We start from the raw sequence: 17,741 nt of genomic DNA on the forward strand, positions 1-17,741 counted from the left end.
AAGAAGAAAAGAGAGAAGAATCAAATAGATGCAATAAAAAACGAAAAAGGGGATATCACCACCGATCCCACAGAAATACAATCTACCATCAGAGAATACTACAAACACCTCTATGCAAATAAACTAGAAAATCTAGAAGAAATGGATAAATTCCTCGACAAATACACCCTCCCAAGACTAAACCAGGAAGAAGTTGAATCTCTGAATAGACCAATAACAGGTTCTGAAATTGTGGCAATAATCAATAGCTTACCAACCAAAAAGAGTCCAGGACCTGATGGATTCACAGCTGAATTCTACCAGAGGTACAAGGAGGAACTGGTACCATTCCTTCTGAAACGATTCCAATCAATAGAAAAAGAGGGAATCCTCCCTAACACATTTTACGAAGCCAGCATCGTCCTGATACCCAAACCTGGCAGAGACATAACCAAAAAAGAGAATTTCAGACCAATATCCTTGATGAACATTGATGCAAAAATCCTCAATAAAATACTGGCAAACCGAATCCAGCAGCATATCAAAAAGCTTATCCACCATGATCAAGTGGGCTTCATCCCTGGGATGCAAGGCTGCTTCAACATACGCAAATCAATAAATGTAATCCAGCATATAAACAGAACCAAAGACAAAAACCACATGATTATCTCAATAGATGCAGAAAAGGCCTTTGACAAAATTCAACAACCCTTCATGCTAAAAACTCTCAATAAATTAGGTATTGATGGGACGTATCTCAAAATAATAAGAGCTATCTACAACAAACCCACAGCCAATATCATACTGAATGGGCAAAAACTGGAAGCATTCCCTCTGAAAACTGGCACAAGACAGGGATGCCCTCTCTCACCGCTACTATTCAACATAGTGCTGGAAGTTCTGGCCAGAGCAATCAGGCAGGAGAAGGAAATAAAGGGTATTCAATTAGGAAAAGAGGAAGTCAAATTGTCCCTGTTTGCAGATGACATGATTGTATATCTAGAAAACCCCATTGTCTCAGCCCAAAATCTCCTTAAGCTGATTAGCAACTTCAGCAAAGTCTCAGGATACAAAATTAATGTACAAAAATCACAAGCATTCTTGTACACCAATAACAGACAAACAGAGAGCCAAATCATGAGTGAACTCCCATTCACAATTGCTTCAAAGAGAATAAAATACCTAGGAATCCAACTTACAAGGGATGTGAAGGACCTCTTCAAGGAGAACTACAAACCACTGCTCAATGAAATAAAAGAGGATACAAACAAATGGAAGAACATTCCATGCTCATGGGTTGGAAGAATCAATATCGTGAAAATGGCCATACTGCCCAAGCTAATTTATAGATTCAATGCCATCCCCATCAAGCTACCAATGACTTTCTTCACAGAATTGGAAAAAACTACTTTAAAGTTCATATGGAACCAAAAAAGAGCCCGCATCGCCAAGTCAATCCTAAGCCAAAAGAACAAAGCTGGAGGCATCACGCTACCTGACTTTAAACTATACTACAAGGCTACAGTAACCAAAACAGCATGGTACTGGTACCACAACAGAGACATAGATCAATGGAACAGAACAGAGCCCTCAGAAATGATGCCGCATAGCTACAACTATCTGATCTTTGACAAACCTGACAAAAACAAGAAATGGGGAAAGGATTCCCTATTTAATAAATGGTGCTGGGAAAACTGGCTAGCCATATGTAGAAAGCTGCAACTGGATCCCTTCCTTACACCTTATACAAAAATTAATTCAAGATGGATTAAAGACTTATATGTTAGACCTAAAACCATTAAAATCCTACAAGAAAACCTAGGCAATACCATTCAGGACATAGGCATGGGCAAGGACTTCATGTCTAAAACACCAAAAGCAATGGCAACAAAAGCCAAAATCGACAAATGGGATCTCATTAAACTAAAGAGCTTCTGCATAGCAAAAGAAACTATCATCAGAGTGAACAGGCAACCTACACAATGGGAGAAAATTTTTGCAACCTACTCATCTGACAAAGGGCTAATATCCAGAATCTACAATGAACTCAAACAAATTTACAAGAAAAAAACAAACAACCCCATCAAAAAGTGGGCAGAGGACATGAACAGACACTTCTCAAAAGAAGACATTTATGCAGCCAAAAAACACATGAAGAAATGCTCCTCATCACTGGCCATCAGAGAAATGCAAATCAAAACCACAGTGAGATACCATCTCACACCAGTTAGAATGGCCATCATTAAAAAATCAGGAAACAACAGGTGCTGGAGAGGATGTGGAGAAATAGAAACACTTTTACACTGTTGGTGGGACTGTAAACTAGTTCAACCATTGTGGAAGTCAGTGTGGCGATTCCTCAGGGATCTCGAACTAGAAATACCATTTGACCCAGCCATCCCATTACTGGGTATATACCCAAAGGACTATAAATCATGCTGCTATAAAGACACATGCACACGTATGTTTATTGCGGCACTATTCACAATAGCAAAGAGTTGGAACCAACCCAAATGTCCAACAACGATAGACTGGATTAAGAAAATGTGGCACATATACACCATGGAATACTATGCAGCCATAAAAAATGATGAGTTCGTGTCCTTTGTAGGGACATGGATGAAACTGGAAAACATCATTCTCAGTAAACTATCGCAAGGACAAAAAACCAAACACCGCATGTTCTCACTCATAGGTGGGAATTGAACAATGAGAACTCATGGACACAGGAAGGGGAACATCACGCTCCGGGGACTGTTGTGGGGTGGGGGGAGGGGGGAGGGACAGCATTAGGAGATTACACCTAATGCTAAATGACGAGTTAATGGGTGCAGGAAATCAACATGGCACATGGATACATATGTAACAAACCTGCACATTGTGCACATGTACCCTAAAACCCTAAAGTATAATAAAAAAAAAAAAAGGAAAAAAAAAAAAAAATAGACCTGGCTTTGCTTTAGATTACTGATGCAGGCACTTTATAAACTTTATGTCTTTGATGTCCCTTGCCTATTAAGATGCCCCTTGATGTCTTTTTGCCTATTGAGTTTATTTGGTACATTATCCATTTCCGTAGTCATTCCTTAATTATTTGCTTTTGTCTTCCAACAAAAAGGAGTACCCAAGGATCCTAGTGTTTGCTAATGAGTTGCTAGGTACTGCTACATTCTAGTTATTTATCAGGATGTTTTCTAGACTTCAGCATCATCTCAAGATGTGTTAATATGCTGTTTTGCAAAACAACTAAATTTTAAAAATATTCATGCATCATTAGTAATGTCTTCAATAAGGATTAAATTAATAAAATCAGTCTTTACCTCATTACGAAACATACATTTTCAGCAGTAAAATCATCAGACTTCTGGTCTGGTGCAAGGTTTAACCATCTGTATACAGGAGTCATTTATGCATGTAGTGGTTAGTGGTTCTGAAACAAATGATCTGAAATCACCATCTCTAGTTTTGATCTGGACATGTTTTTAGTGACAATCAGTGCAGTGTGACCAAGGTTACTTTGCATATCTTCCTTGGGCCAGTGCTATAGTGAGGGAGAGCCAGTACCTCCCAATTTAAAGCAACTTGAAAAACAGAAAAAAGCATCTGTCCTAGGGTTCTTCCAAAAATCTTAAAAGAAAATTAAAACAAGTGACAGACTGGAAGAAAACATCTGCTACATATTCTATAGACAAAGGCCTAATATCCCAGAGGACACAAAGAGCTCCTACAAATCAGAAAGAGAAATTCGACTAACCAATGGGCAGAGAATATGAGATACATGAAAAAGCATTCGATTTCACCAGCTCTTAGGGAAATGCAAATGAAAACAATAATGAAATACCAAATTTTGCTCTCCAAATGGCAAAAACTGAAATGGCTGATATGACCATGTACAAGTAAGGATGCAGGGAAATGAGTACTGTCACACACTGGGAGGAATATAAACTAATGAAGCTCTTTGGGAAGGCAACTGGGGAGTAGTCATGAAAGTTAAAAATACACATATACTGTTACTCCCCCTAATTCTACCTCTACTCATCTATCCCAAAGAAACTTTCACATTTGTACACAAAAATGCATGCACTGTTTGTAATAGAGGAAAACTGGAAAAAATGGTGAAATGTCTGTTACAAGGAAGTAGTTAATAGTAGTTACATAGTTTATTTCACCATGAAAAATGGTGAGTTTCTCATTTAACAGTATGTTAAATGAGAAAAGCAAGGGGGCAGAATGATACTTTACGGTCCTATTTATGCAACAAAACAAGATATCTTTGTACATAGGTGCCTCTCTCTCTCTCTCTTTCTCTCCAAATGCACAGAAGAGGATGGAAGGAGATACATCAAATTGTTGAAAGTGGCTACTCTCCTCTGGGGCAGGGGCATGATTGGTAGTAGGTGACAGGAAATGTGTGGGCTGCTTACATTTTGCTATGTATATTAATGTATTGTTCGAACTATGGCAAAATGTATCCATAAATCACTTATGCAGTTAAAAAGAGACAAAACCCACCACCCCAATGAGTCTATGACTCTCTGAACTCCAGATTAAGGGAGAGAACCTAGGAAGGAAGGCCTGTCCTCCCTTGACTAACTTAGTCCTCTTCCCATTAATCTCTCTGCCTCTTTCCTTTATTGTCAGCTCCATCCCTTACTGGCTGTGTATTATTGAGCAATATTCATAAGTTTCAGTTTCTTCATCTGTAGTAGGGGTATTATAGTAATAATAGTGCCTCTATCAAAGTTAGCTATTATTATGATGATGGGGACTCTACTTCTTTTGACTCTTGCTGGCCTACAGTCTGTGCTTAGATACACAGTTACTGGCAATGGGCTTCTCTGTTTGCCGCCAGTCTTTTCAGGCAATCCTATCTCTGTCTAGGCATTGACACCTGACTTTGGGAAGTCCCCATGGCACTCCTAGTTGTCCTGTCCCTGGCCACCCTTTTGGCCTTGTTCAGGTAGCTGCCAGGGTCCTGCTGTTACTAGTTTCGCCACCAAAACTGCCTGGGCTGGGCTTTTGTTCATGAGACGCCTGATCAGTGACATAGCCTAGATGTGCTCGGGAACATCCCTGCTTTTTCAATGTTGCCGAGTGGCAGTCATCTACCTGCCAGAAGGGGAGTGCTGAGTTCCTGAGGATGGACAAGTGTCTGCGTGGTGTTTCATTATCTCCTCTGAAGGTCTGTGCTTTAACAAACAGCTTGCTGTAGGGCTGCACATGCATACTTTTAGGCTGACTTCAATAAGTTCGGGTGCAGACTATGTGTTAGAGAGCCTGTCTGGTCCACAAGATCGTGTTACCACATGAAGCCAGCACCAAACTGAGGCCATCTCCACGCTGAGTGGAATGGCGGCTGCGAGGAGGGCTATTCCCACCCTTGTGTATTCTGCTTTTGGAGGCTCTCAGTGGATTTCAACAGAGGGACTCAGCAGAGTTTCCAGAGTAGTTGACAAGAGACACAGCAAACCTTCTGCTATTTGCAGGTATTCCGCGTTCAGCATCACTGACAAAACCCTCTTCCCCACCTCTGTCCCAGCTATAAATGCTCATCCTTCTAATCAATACAAGACAATAAAACACACTTTTCCTTCTTAGAAGTGAAACAACAAATTACCAACTATCTGCCCTGGGCAAATCAGTCAGTGGAGCACAGTTCCTGCTGGTGTATTTAAAGAGCATCTTCTTCCCTTTAGAGAGTGCTGAGAGGGCCTCAGCCTGGAGGGACCACACGCTTACCGATATGACCCTGTGGCTCTGCATCCAGGAGCTTCCTGGTTTATATAAAGCTGCCACTTTTCTGCAGGGTTATTCTGATATATATAGATAATAATATCTGCTAGCAAAGTTATTTTTGAAATACTTGAATGAAAATTATCATGTCAAGAATGTACATTACTGCTACGATGAGATTTAGAATGCATCAGCTGCCTTCTGAAAATCTGAAATGACTCTCCTATAAGGGAAAGAAATTTCATTTTAAGGCATTTCATTAAAATGAAATAGGTGTTGAGAAAATTGGTTATTTGAAAAAGATTCAGCTTAGAGCCTCAGCTTACATACCATATTCTACAATAAATCCTAAATGAGTTGAGTGTGAAAAATTGAACAATATAAAAAAACCCTATAAGTAAATTTAGGAAGGTATTAAACAGATCCCTGACAATGAACAACCTACCATTATTATTATTACATTGACTGTTTCTAAGTATGAAAGCAATGGAAGAACTCATAAAAGAAAAGATCAATGGATTTGACTGTATGAAAAATAATAATGTACTGTAAATTATAATGTATCTTACTAGTCACTATTATTACTGGTAAAACAAAGGGGGAAATAGTGAGTTGCTTCTTTGAGAACCTGGAAATTAAGGAATTGACGTCACCTAATAAGAGCTGAACTAGCAAAAAATCTTCACACAGCTCTCCCTGAGATAAAACCAAGAGCATATGTGATATCAGTCATTGCACCTGTCCTACCTACACCCTTTTTAAAAGAGAGAGCTTCCTCCCCTTTGCTGCCTAGGTGGCCACTTTCTGACATACAAGACCTCTTTTCCTCCTTGGTCATAGTTTCCTGGACCAGAGGTGGGTTCCTGACCCCAAAGCAGCACATGCTTAAGCCTGCTAGCAGCCACTGTCCTAAAGACCTAGAAAACACAAATTGGTCCAGTCAAATTCTCTTTCTCATACCTTTGAGCTAAGAAATAAGCAGATAATTAGCTCAGTAGCCTTGGGGACTGAATATTAAAGGATATTTTCAGGTACAGCTGGGACCAGGGAAGACCAAAGCCATGAGGAAGCGGGACTGTGGTCAGCAGGGCCAGCCGGTTACAAGAGCAGACAGGCACGGAGGGAGCGACAGGCACGGAGGGAGCGACAGGCACGGAGGGAGCGACAGGCACGGAGGGAGCGACAGGCACGGAGGGAGCGACAGGCACGGAGGGAGCGACAGGCACGGAGGGAGCGAGAGGCACTGAGGGAGGCCTGGAGGCACAGCGCTAGGCTCTAAGGCCACCCTGGGTCCTCTTGGCTCTCCAGGTCCTGGTTCCAGCTCCTATTACAGCTTGGAGGGGCCTCAGATCTTATAATCGTATCTTAATGGGATTCTTGTCATCACCACACATGTATCCTAACCCTGAGCTAGCTCATCAGGTTTATGTTTCCAAAATCAAAAGAGCCAAACTAGAAGTGATTGTTTCTGTGACCCCAAATCCTATGCAAAGTGACTTGCGGTTCATCCTGGAGAGGTAGGAGTGGGATAAAATTATGGTTTAGTAAGAAGAAGCCTCACAAATGGTGCTTTACTGTGTCTGGCGAAACAGGTATTGTGTGCAGAAGGAGGCTGGTCAGCCTGGAGAACAGATGAGTCAGGTTGGCAATGGTGAGTGAGCACTGTCCAGAGAAGGCAGGGACTGGACCAAGGCCTATCACTGCTGCAGGAATGTTCACTGCTGTGAGCAATGGAAGCCTTGTGAGGCTTAATTGTGAGCATGGGAACCTATCTCTCCAAACTCTTTACTTCTCTTTGTTTTGATTCCCTTCGTGCTTGGAGAGGCTCACTTATCGGCCTTTCAACAACTAATCTAGCTTGTTTCCTGGGAGGATGTGCCATGGATAGAGGTGGTTTAAGAGTTCCTGCCTATAAAAGAACATCCACCATGGTAAATAAATAAGTTGCCTCTCTGATTTGCAGTCCATTGGACTGGCATGGGTCAGCCTTCCTCTGTTCTCCTAGCCAGGTCTTGGACCTTGGTTCACTCACTAACGTAAGACTACTCTGTCAGGACTCTTGGAAGGTAGCCATCCATCTTTTTTTGGTGGCATTCCAACCAAATCATTGCTCCCTTCTCTATATATGATAATTATTAGTGTTCAATCTTGCTAGTGAATGTACACTACAGCCCTCCAACTTGCTTCAAATCATTTTTTTTTGTTTGATCTCCAAACTATGACAGCAAAACATTAAATTTCATGAAGATATCAGTCATACTGGTTATGGGTTGTTACTCAGATAACTTCATGTCTTGGAATATTCTGCAATTTCAGTGACACCTGAACTGTTACAGAGAGACCTTAATAAGTCATCTTTGCTCTTTTCATCTCTAGATACCCGAGTCATCTCAGAAAGATGCTTTTGTGCCTTGCTTTTCAAGAGTCCCATGATCTCTATCATTTAATTACCTTCTTGTCAAAATGTTCTTTCACATGATCAAATAAATTTTCAATACAATTGCAAATTATTTCTTCCTTTTTTGAGTCTCTTTAAAGCTGAATTATAATTTATCAGTCCTTCTGTATATCATCAAGTAATATACAGTTGGTTCTCTTAAAACCATGTTTCTTTAACAGGAATTATCTCATATGCAATTGGTTAACAGGGAACTGATGTCAGTGTAATACATAGTCTTATTTGTTCACATAGGATTTTCTCCTCGTATGTTAAAGTTTTGCACCACCAACTAAAAGCAACTGAATACAAAGTAAGCTGGCACAGCCGAGCCCAGGAAGCTGTGGAGAAATGCAGGACTGAACTGCAGCCCCCTTGCCTCCACGTTCCTTTTCGTGGTCCAGCATGGCTGGGTGCTGTCTCTTAGGGGGGGCTTATCGTGCTGCTGTCCCCCATCTCTGCACATGATGCTCATGTCTCCATCTCTCAGCAGCCTCAACCCTTCCTTAAATCCTCTTCTATCATGATAACCTTATTTTAGAAAAAAAAATCTGATATTTTAATAATAGATTGTGTTTCCTTATGTATTAGGAATTTAGCATGCCATTTATATCATTATTTTTAATAGGTTTGTAATTGGTTTTGTTACAGTTAAAGCAGCATGGGTTCTGAGCAGTCTCCCCCAGTCTTAATTTTCCTATAATCCCTGATTTTTCAGTGTGCCATTTTGTATTTGTTCCATTATAGCACCTATACTTAAATCCAATCTTTAAGCTCCCCATTCACAGCTTTCTTTTTTTCAGGATAAAGAAGTCTAACTGTTGTCTTTTCTCATAAGAACTACCTCCCATTGCTTTACAGATGTCCCTTATTTCAGGCCATAGATAAATTTCTGTAAGGTCTGTAGTAAACATAATTTTTGTGTGCTTAGCATTTCTTCCTTTGGAGAAAGATACCTGCTCTATTCTTTAAAAATTTTGTTCAGTTTATATGGTGCAGATGGGCTAAGCACCTGCCTGAGGAGTGGGGACACGATCTAGGCCTAGTCAATCAGAGCATTTTATTCCCCTGGCTGTAGGGATTGGTTCAGAGATGGGTACATGACTTAAGCCAGGTCAATCATTCGTCCCTCCAGTGACTTTTGCCAGTGTTGTTGGGTAAGGTCCCTTTCAACGAAGTTACGAATTCTAAAGACCATGTAAACTTGGAGTTTCCAGGGGCATTTTGCCACGAACTGGGGAGACGCTGTCAGACAACGTAGTCAGGCAGAACTGAGACACGGAGGGAGAGGAGAAGAGAGAAGAGAGAGATGCATTTGAAGCTAGTTGTACTCCTTAGATTCTCCAGTTACCTGAGACAACACATTTCCTTCTATTCTTACGGTCAAACATTGTAACCAATGCAAATTGGGTACAAAAAATTAATTGAAGTTTTTGATAAATGTAATTTTAAAAATCAGACTAAATACTCTAGTACACTAGCAGAGCTTGTTATTGAAAATAAATGTGGTGAATCATTTAATAAATTAAAAATTACTTTGTAACTTTTAAATCTTCTCTTTACCTGCTTTTCTCTGAACCCTTTCTATTCTTGTAGGTATCTGGAATTACTGGGGAAATGCAGTATAATGTTGACATGGAAATGCTGGGTTGAGGGAAGGGATGACATCTTGGCTTTTATATTTCTTACTTTTGAGAATATAATTTTTTTTTTACTTTATGGTAATACATTTTTATTTTCTGGTCCCCGATGACTCCTCTGCCTGCCCTTAATCAGGCTTTGTTGAGTCCTTATTTGTGCTGGTTTTGGTACATAAGCATAAATATTTCATTACACCTATTCCTACTAAACCACATCTACGTTTATGCTTTGAATTCTCTTGTATTTTTTGAAGCATCAGTAAACTCACTCAGTTGGAGTTGTATACAGCCTGAAAATACAACCCTTCACCTCTATTCTCCAAACCACCGAAAATGATAGTTGAAACACATGTGGGACACTGAATCCTACCACGGCTGCTGCAAGCCCATGGGGGACCTTTGTGCAAACTAGAAAAAGGTGGGCAGATGCAACGCTGAGTGGCGCACATGGGATGGAGAGCAAGGGCAGGCTGGACTTCAGCCCCACTCACTCCCACAACTGGGCCCCAAAGTGCCAAAGTTGACCTGTCATTAATCACCTACAAAGAGCCTTTTAATTTTCGTGGGCTATGCTCAAAGCTCCTGAGCTAGGGTCTAGTTTGAGCCTTTTGTTGGGCATATCATGTAGGATAAAGGCCAAAGAATCAGGGAAATTGAATAACAACTGAGAGAAACTTAAACTCAGAAGACAGTGTCAAAATCAGGTAAATGTGAATTTATGGAGATCATATATAGTATTAAAAAGTTCTGGAGTTGGACAGAAATTCTAGTTTGGCCATTTACAAAGGCCATTTCACTGCAACTCATTTAAAAAAAAAAAAAATTTGGCCGGGTGCGGTGGCTCATGCCTGTAATCCCAACGCTTTGGGAGGCCGAAGCAGGTGGATCACAAGGTCAGGAGTTCAAGATCAGCCTGGCCAAGATGGTGAAACCCCGTCTCTACTAAAAATACAAAAAATTAGCCAGGCATGGTGGTGGGCGCCTGTAATCCCAGCTACTCGGGAGGCTGAGGCAGGAGAATTGCTTGAACCCGGGAGGTGGAAGTTGCAGTGAGCCGAGATTACGCTATTGCACTCCAGCTTGGACGACAGAGTGAAACTCCGTCTCAAAAAAAAAAAAAAAAAAAAAAAACCCTAAAAACCAGTGAAAATACCATATTTCATGGAATCTAAGACAATGTCAACTAGAAGACCAATTGCCAATACAGAGATTTTTAAAATGTAAAAAAAAAAAAAAAAAAAAAAAGGCCAAATGGGACGGTTAAATGCATCCCGACAACACAGGTGTTAAGAGTGTAAAAACTGTGTCTCTTAGAATCTGTGACATATATGGTAAAACCCACCTTACAGGTGTGTCTCCTCCCTATGAGGATTAAATGAGGTAACATAGGTCAAGTTCTCAGCCCAGCCTGCAGTAAGTGCTCAATAAATGCTGAAGGCTGCTGTTACTGCTGGTGTTGTCCTTGTAATTTGGAGCTGGCAACAAATAGTAACAAAAGGATATACTTGATCGGGGTCATCATAATCTAGCAAAACAGCCTGGATGTTGTCTTTCCGTTACTCCAGGATAAGTTACAAGAAGCAGACACGCAGGAGGTAGGTCCAAAAGTAAACCTCCAATGACGCTTAAGTACAGAACATGCACAGAACTGACAAATAGCAAAAACAGTCTGGTTTATTCTGCTGACAGAGACCCGGATCTGAGAAATGATTTTCCCAAATCCCAAATGTACAAGAGAAACATTTTTTAAAAGGGCATTGGTCAAATGGTGGGTTGGGGGGTTCTTTGAATTTGGAGTAGGGGGAAGAAAACTTCCAGAATGTTTTGCTAGCTTTTCTAGTGTTTGTTTTTCTTTTCCTTTGCCTCTCACTAACAGCTTCTTTTATTACATTCCCCGTGATTTTTGAATTGATTGCCGAGTGCCTCACTAGTGAAAACCTACTGTGCAGGCTCCTGTGATGTGAGTTTTCATTTAGGCCTGGAGGGGTCTGTGGAGGGATGAAGAGGTGCCAAGAGGTGTCAGTCAAGCTCTTTTACCTGCCTGCAAGGCAGCCGTTTCAGGACTAGTCTGGAGTGGGCCTTAAGCCAGTGAACAGCCATTCATTGTCCTCTGTTGCCAAAGACAATGCTGCCAGTGGTAGAACAGTGATGTAAAAAAACTAATGCCTGGATTCTAGTAAGCAAAACCATGCCTGGCTTATGCCACTGCCTCTAAAGCAGTCTACTTCTTTTCCCAGTTTGGGCTCAGTGGCATTTTTAGAGACGTGACAGATGGAAGCAGGGTGTAAATGAACGTGTGCAAAACCCCAGCCCATGTGAAGAAAAGCAGCCTAATCACCTTGTATATGGAACAGGTAGATATAATAAAAATGGCTCTCCGACAGAAACACAGACTCTTATTATTTTTCAGGGAGATTTTAAATTGGTTACTCCTCCCATTTCTTATTTCAACTTATTTCAACATCAGAATTGATGTAAATGGCGTCTAGAGAAAGACAAAAAGGAGTTTGTGGCAAGAGTTTATCTACCTAGTTGGGTTGGCTTCTTTTAAGAAAAGGACATTATATGGAAGTTCAGACTGACTGATGATGCCATATACAAATTAGATATTATACAGTCACTACTAAATTGATAGCCTTTAGGAAGTTTTGAGAAGGAAGGCAGCTCAAGAGGCAGCTGTGGATCACAATGTCAGAGAAAAACAAACTACCCGAGGAGACAGTGGCAACCTGAACTTTAAACATGTGGGCTGACTGGTTTGCAGTTCACAAATACAGCTTTTGTTTCTTCTCTGCAGGCCAATTACATGTGTGCCCCTCGGCATCTCAATCTTGCCTCGGGGTCCAGAGGCAGGATGTAGCCCAGTTTGGGAGCAGAGCTGAGTCACCATCCCGTGCAGACAGGGCAAATTCATGTCATGCTCCTGCCTCCTGCCTCCTAGATTCACTGAAGGACTCCTTGGGGACTGCAAATTCCATTTGATTTCATTTCTCCCTAAGAAAAATGCACTCACTCATATCCTAAATTTCCAGAAACTTGTGTCCTTCAAGGTTGCCGTGGAAATTTTAAATGTGTGTACAAGTTCCACCTTCCTCCTCCTTAGTCCTAACCTGGTGTCTGAGATGTCGTGATGGCAGCCTACTCCCTGAGGTCAAGCACTGTGAGGGGTATTCAGTAACGCGGCTGAGTCTCAATGACCCACTCACTTGGGCCCCTTGGATTAGAGCACAATTTGAAAGATGGGTGGCCAGGAGATGGGTCTTGCTTCGGTATTTGCATAAAGTGAAATGAAGACCGGCATTGGCTTTATAGGCATCACTGAATTAACTATGTTCTTGGCAGCAATGGAAGCTTGAATCTCAATGTTGGTGTGAGCTATGCTTGTTATTTTCTGGATAAAACAAAAGTTAACTTGTCCAGATCTTCTCCTAACACATCTGGGCCCTTTGAGCATGAATGATAAGCAGACACCTTCTCTGGGCAGATCAATGACAGCCCTCAGTTGGTCGGCCCTTGGCTCTTGGGCAGGAAACACCTGTGCAGCTTTTAAGGCAGCCCCCAACCTGCCTAATCTTCAGAATGTGGCAAACTTGCTCCACCAACATACATGATTGCACCACAGTGATGGGGAATTTGTAGTTATTTCCATTGTACTTAGAGTGAAAAACTAAGTATATTAGTATAGTCAGTTGGCGCCTTCCATCATTAGTCTATTTCATTAATGTTGGAATGGTTTTATTTTGGTTTACAGAGTAAGATATTTTCTAAGAGCAAAACTTTATATTATTTCTTAGGGAGAAGCAGTTTATAAAAGGTCTTCTCTCTTATCCCTCCAAGGATGAAAACAGACCACTGGGTCCCTTGAGGTAAGAGGACGCTGACGAATTGGCCCTGGCTCCACTAAAGTCAGCTTCCTCTTTCCCCTCCTTCTCCCCTTCAAGCCAAGTAGACTATCATTGCCTGCTGTCTGGGACTGGGCTGCCCCCCAGCAGAGTGTCTGCCTTCCCACCTGAAGGAGATCAGCCTAGAATCAATTTCCTTATTGGTGTGGGTGACTGGACCCTCTGAGAATCAGATAAGCTATGGATGGACATTATCTTCAGAAAAATACAAACATTCCTAACTCCCAGTTTTTCTCATGCAGTTTTAGGATGTTCAGGAATCCAGGTCAAGAAAGGAGTTTGAAATCTTTTTTTGTACCTGCGATCTTCTGGCAGTCTGATGACCTTATGGACCCCTTCTCAGGATAATAATTTGGTGCATAAAGTAAAATACCCAGGCTTTTAAGATAAACCAATTATATTGAAATAGTTATCAAAATTGTAAAACCTTTTGTGATACAGAAATATCTATGTACTTTTATATAAATGTATTAAATAAAAAGATCTAATGGTGAGTCTAATAACCACTGTAATTTTGTACTGATAGCACAAAAGATATTTTACAACGTCTGCCCCTCTGTGATGTGACATGAAAGCCTGACTTCCACTGGGTTCATCATTGAAGTGGTACTAAATTTCAGTTAGAGGTTAGTAAAAATACAGGGGCATTTCTCTTCTATCAAGATCCTGGACCTTAGGTCAAGAACCCCTGAGACACAAGGATTCTGAGTGTGGCTGTTGGGTGTGGCTCTGGGTCTGGCTGCCTCAGCCCCTTCTGTCTCAGGCCACAGAGGGGACTGTGGGGCTCCTGTTTACCGACCAAGACAAACTGAGGCTATCGTGATTTTTATATTCTGTTAGAAAAATTAAAGGGGGCACTCACAGTGGCTTCTGTCCTGTCCTCACTTGTAGGCAGAGAAAAGGGGGTAGTAAGAGAGACCCAGCGGGCCAGCTGTGAGCCGGTAACTGCTGCCTTCTCCAGCACAGAGGTGAGGCACAGGGATCGCCTCTGTGAAGCCGCCCTGGGCCTGGGAGATGGGTCTCTGTGGTATCTTTTAGTTTGGGATGAAAAAAACATTGTCCTCTTACTTTTAAAAGGATTTGAGGCTGGGTGTGATGGCTCACCACCTGTAATCCCAGCACTTTGGGAGGCCGAGGTGGGTGCATCACTTGAGGTCAGGAGTTCGAGACCAGCCTAGCCAACGTGGTGAAACCCCATCTCTGCTAAAATCACAAAAATTAGCTAGGTGTGATGGCATGCACCTATAGTCCCAGTTACATGGGAAGCTGAGGCAGGAGAATCACTTGAACCTGGGAGGTGGAGGTTGCAGTGAGCTGAGATCGCGCCACTGCACTCCAGCCTGGGCAACAGAGTGAGACTCTGTCTCAAAAAAAAAAAAAAAGAGAATTTGAGGCACATTTTACTGAGTTGCCTCTTGCCTTAACTTCACCTTTGCAGGGGTACTCACCTAAGGGGGAGCCCTCCGTGGCAGCCTCCACCCTGGGAAGGCACGACGGCTTGTTTTTGCTTCTTATCCTCCTACTGGCTTACTGAATGATGCTAAAATATTGTACCTGTGCCAAATATGCTAAGTAGAAGCTTTGGGAGGTGTAAGAGTGTTTCACCATACGTGAAATACCAAATGACGTCTCACTGTAACCGTGAAGTTATGATTAGCTGAGCTACTGCTGAGAAACACCAGGGAAAAGCACAACTCTCTGATTGGGATGCTGGAGCTCAGGTCTGCCTGAGGATGAAAAGTTCAAGTTCTAGACAAAAGAAAGTGCTTTTCCTGCTGGGTGGTGGGAGGGATCACATACTTCCTAGGGAAGGCTCTCAAAGTAGCTTCCTTGGCAGGGGCTGTCCTGAAACTGGGCTTCATGGCCGTTTGGAGGCACATCATGACCTGATTTTCACCAGGAAAATGGTTTCTGAAAGAGGCTCACAGAATATCATCTGCTTACCAATTTTACTTCTTGCTTCATTTATACTTTCTCCCAGGGCCTTGGCTTCAGAAAATCTGGAGGGGAAAAAAATGAAAATTGCAGTTTTTCTGTTCATCCTACAAGATGTTTTAAAAATAACAGATTTCTTAGAGGTCACTAAAATATGATGAAACTTCATTGAAAGACACAAAAGAAAAATCTAAATAAGTAAAATATATTAGGCTTAAAAATAGAGAGAAAATTGGTATTAATTATAGGTATTGTTAATTTTTACTCTATCCAGCACAGAATTTGTATTCTCATAGTCTCTCATTTGTGACTTTTAATTTATATTATTTCATGATGCAAAGATATCAGAATAAAGCCTGGCTGTAAGGTTTCTGTGCTGTGTTCTATTGATTATGATACCAAGATCTTATAACCAAAGAATATATACTTACATAACTTTTTTCTGATTATAAAATAATATATCAGAGGTTGTAAAACTATGGCTGGTTATGAGACAAATCCAGCCTGCTGCCTGTTTCTGTAAATAAAGTTGCCCTGGAACACCGCCACCCCTATTCACTGACGCATTGTCTGTGGCTGCTTTCACGCTACAAGACAGAGTCGACTAGATGTGACAGAGACTGCGTGGCCTACAGCGCTGAAAATATTTTCTACCTGGCCCTTTATAGAGGAAGTTTGCTGATTCCTGTTATATACCATTACTAAGCCAGATTTTGAAAATATAAAAACAAGAAAAAAAATTCTCAAGTACTCCTCTACCCAGAAATAAGCACATTTGATACACGTATCCACCCCATCTTTTATAGAGCCAGTTTTTATAGGGTTGGGATCATACTACAGATATGATTTTGTGCCCTGATTTTTTTTTTTCACTTAGCATTATAACATAAGTCCTTCCCTATATTATGAGATGCATGCCTTTGATGGCTTCATGCTAGTCTACCAGGTTGTTGTGCTAATGTTTAGTGAGTGATTCTTTTATGTTTCTGGCCTATGTTTATGAGACACCCACGATGGGCCAACTTTCTGCTAGAGAAGCAGACAGGACATAGCCTATGTGAGAACATGTAGTTCAGTCCCTACACACAGTGGGCCCTCATGAAATGTTAGTTGCTTTCCCTCCTCTCCTTTCTGCCATGAAGTTAAAGAGACAATTGAAAGCCTATGAAAGCAAGCACCTAATACATGGCTGAATTAAATGACTGTGCCTTGGCGGGTGCTAGTCATGCCATTAGAGTTTGACTAGGGAGTGGCCTGTCCATGAGTGAGTGGGGAGCTGTCAGGAAAGCTTCACGTACAAGGTGGGAGTGACCTGGGTTTTGTGGATCCACAGGAGTTTTTAGAAAATGTTTTATTATGAAAATTTCCAAATATACACAGAATAGTAGAATGAACCCTAACATACTCAGTATCACATTTTATTAATTGTCCAGTTTTATTTCAACTGTTTCCCCTCCTCCTCCCCACTCTTCTCTTCTCACTTCCCTGTCTCTAATATCCCGGCAAATCCCAGATATCCTATTGTTTCATCCTTGAACACTTTAGTTGCCTGGGATTGTGTTGGAGGAAGTGAGCAGAGGAGGGCATTCCAGGCAGGAGAGCAACATAAGCAAAGGCCAGAGTGCCACGACTGCTCTGTGTTGGATGGAAAAGAAGTGTGAATTATGTCATTGCTATTTTCCAAATCTGTCTGCTTGGCTAGGGACTGTGGACAGGAGGTTTCCAGGGAAGGGGACTAAACTTTTTCTCAATGTTAGCTTCTTGGGACTCCGCCCCTGGCTCCCTTATTAAGGCTGTTCAGGCTCATCGTAGATTATGTATGTCCTCTCCTCAGCGATGGCCTGTCACCTTCCAGGGAGAAGTACAGTTCCACTTGATGCAATTCAGACATTTATATGATGCACAGGTCACTGTGCTGGGCTGTATGGGCTCATACGGCCTCTGCTGCTGGGCAGGCATAAGGCGACATTTGCTGCAGGCCATTGGGAAGATGAGGACCATCTTCAACTCTCCATTCTGCCAAGGGAGGGCCTACGACCATTTCATCACTACTCTGTCCATCCCCAGTACCTAGGATTTATAGGATCTGACAGTCACACTGTTGCTCAACGAGTG

The 17,741-nt window shown here is 41.7% G+C and overlaps 1 protein-coding gene across 3 annotated transcripts in view; it reads right to left on the reverse strand.

Moving 5' to 3' along the window:
* Nucleotides 1-17,741, reverse strand: part of KIF6 (kinesin family member 6) — a 381,205-nt gene that overhangs the window by 69,399 nt on the left and 294,065 nt on the right. For all 3 annotated transcript variants that reach the window (XM_063632298.1, XM_055263866.2, XM_055263865.2), the window contains exon 15: nt 15,636-15,691. In XM_063632298.1, coding sequence (XP_063488368.1) covers nt 15,636-15,691 — 56 coding nt within the window. The remainder of the gene's footprint in view (nt 1-15,635; nt 15,692-17,741) is intronic.

Source organism: Symphalangus syndactylus, chromosome 23 (genome assembly GCF_028878055.3).
Source record: "Symphalangus syndactylus isolate Jambi chromosome 23, NHGRI_mSymSyn1-v2.1_pri, whole genome shotgun sequence".
In the NCBI taxonomy this organism is placed as follows: domain Eukaryota; kingdom Metazoa; phylum Chordata; class Mammalia; order Primates; family Hylobatidae; genus Symphalangus; species Symphalangus syndactylus.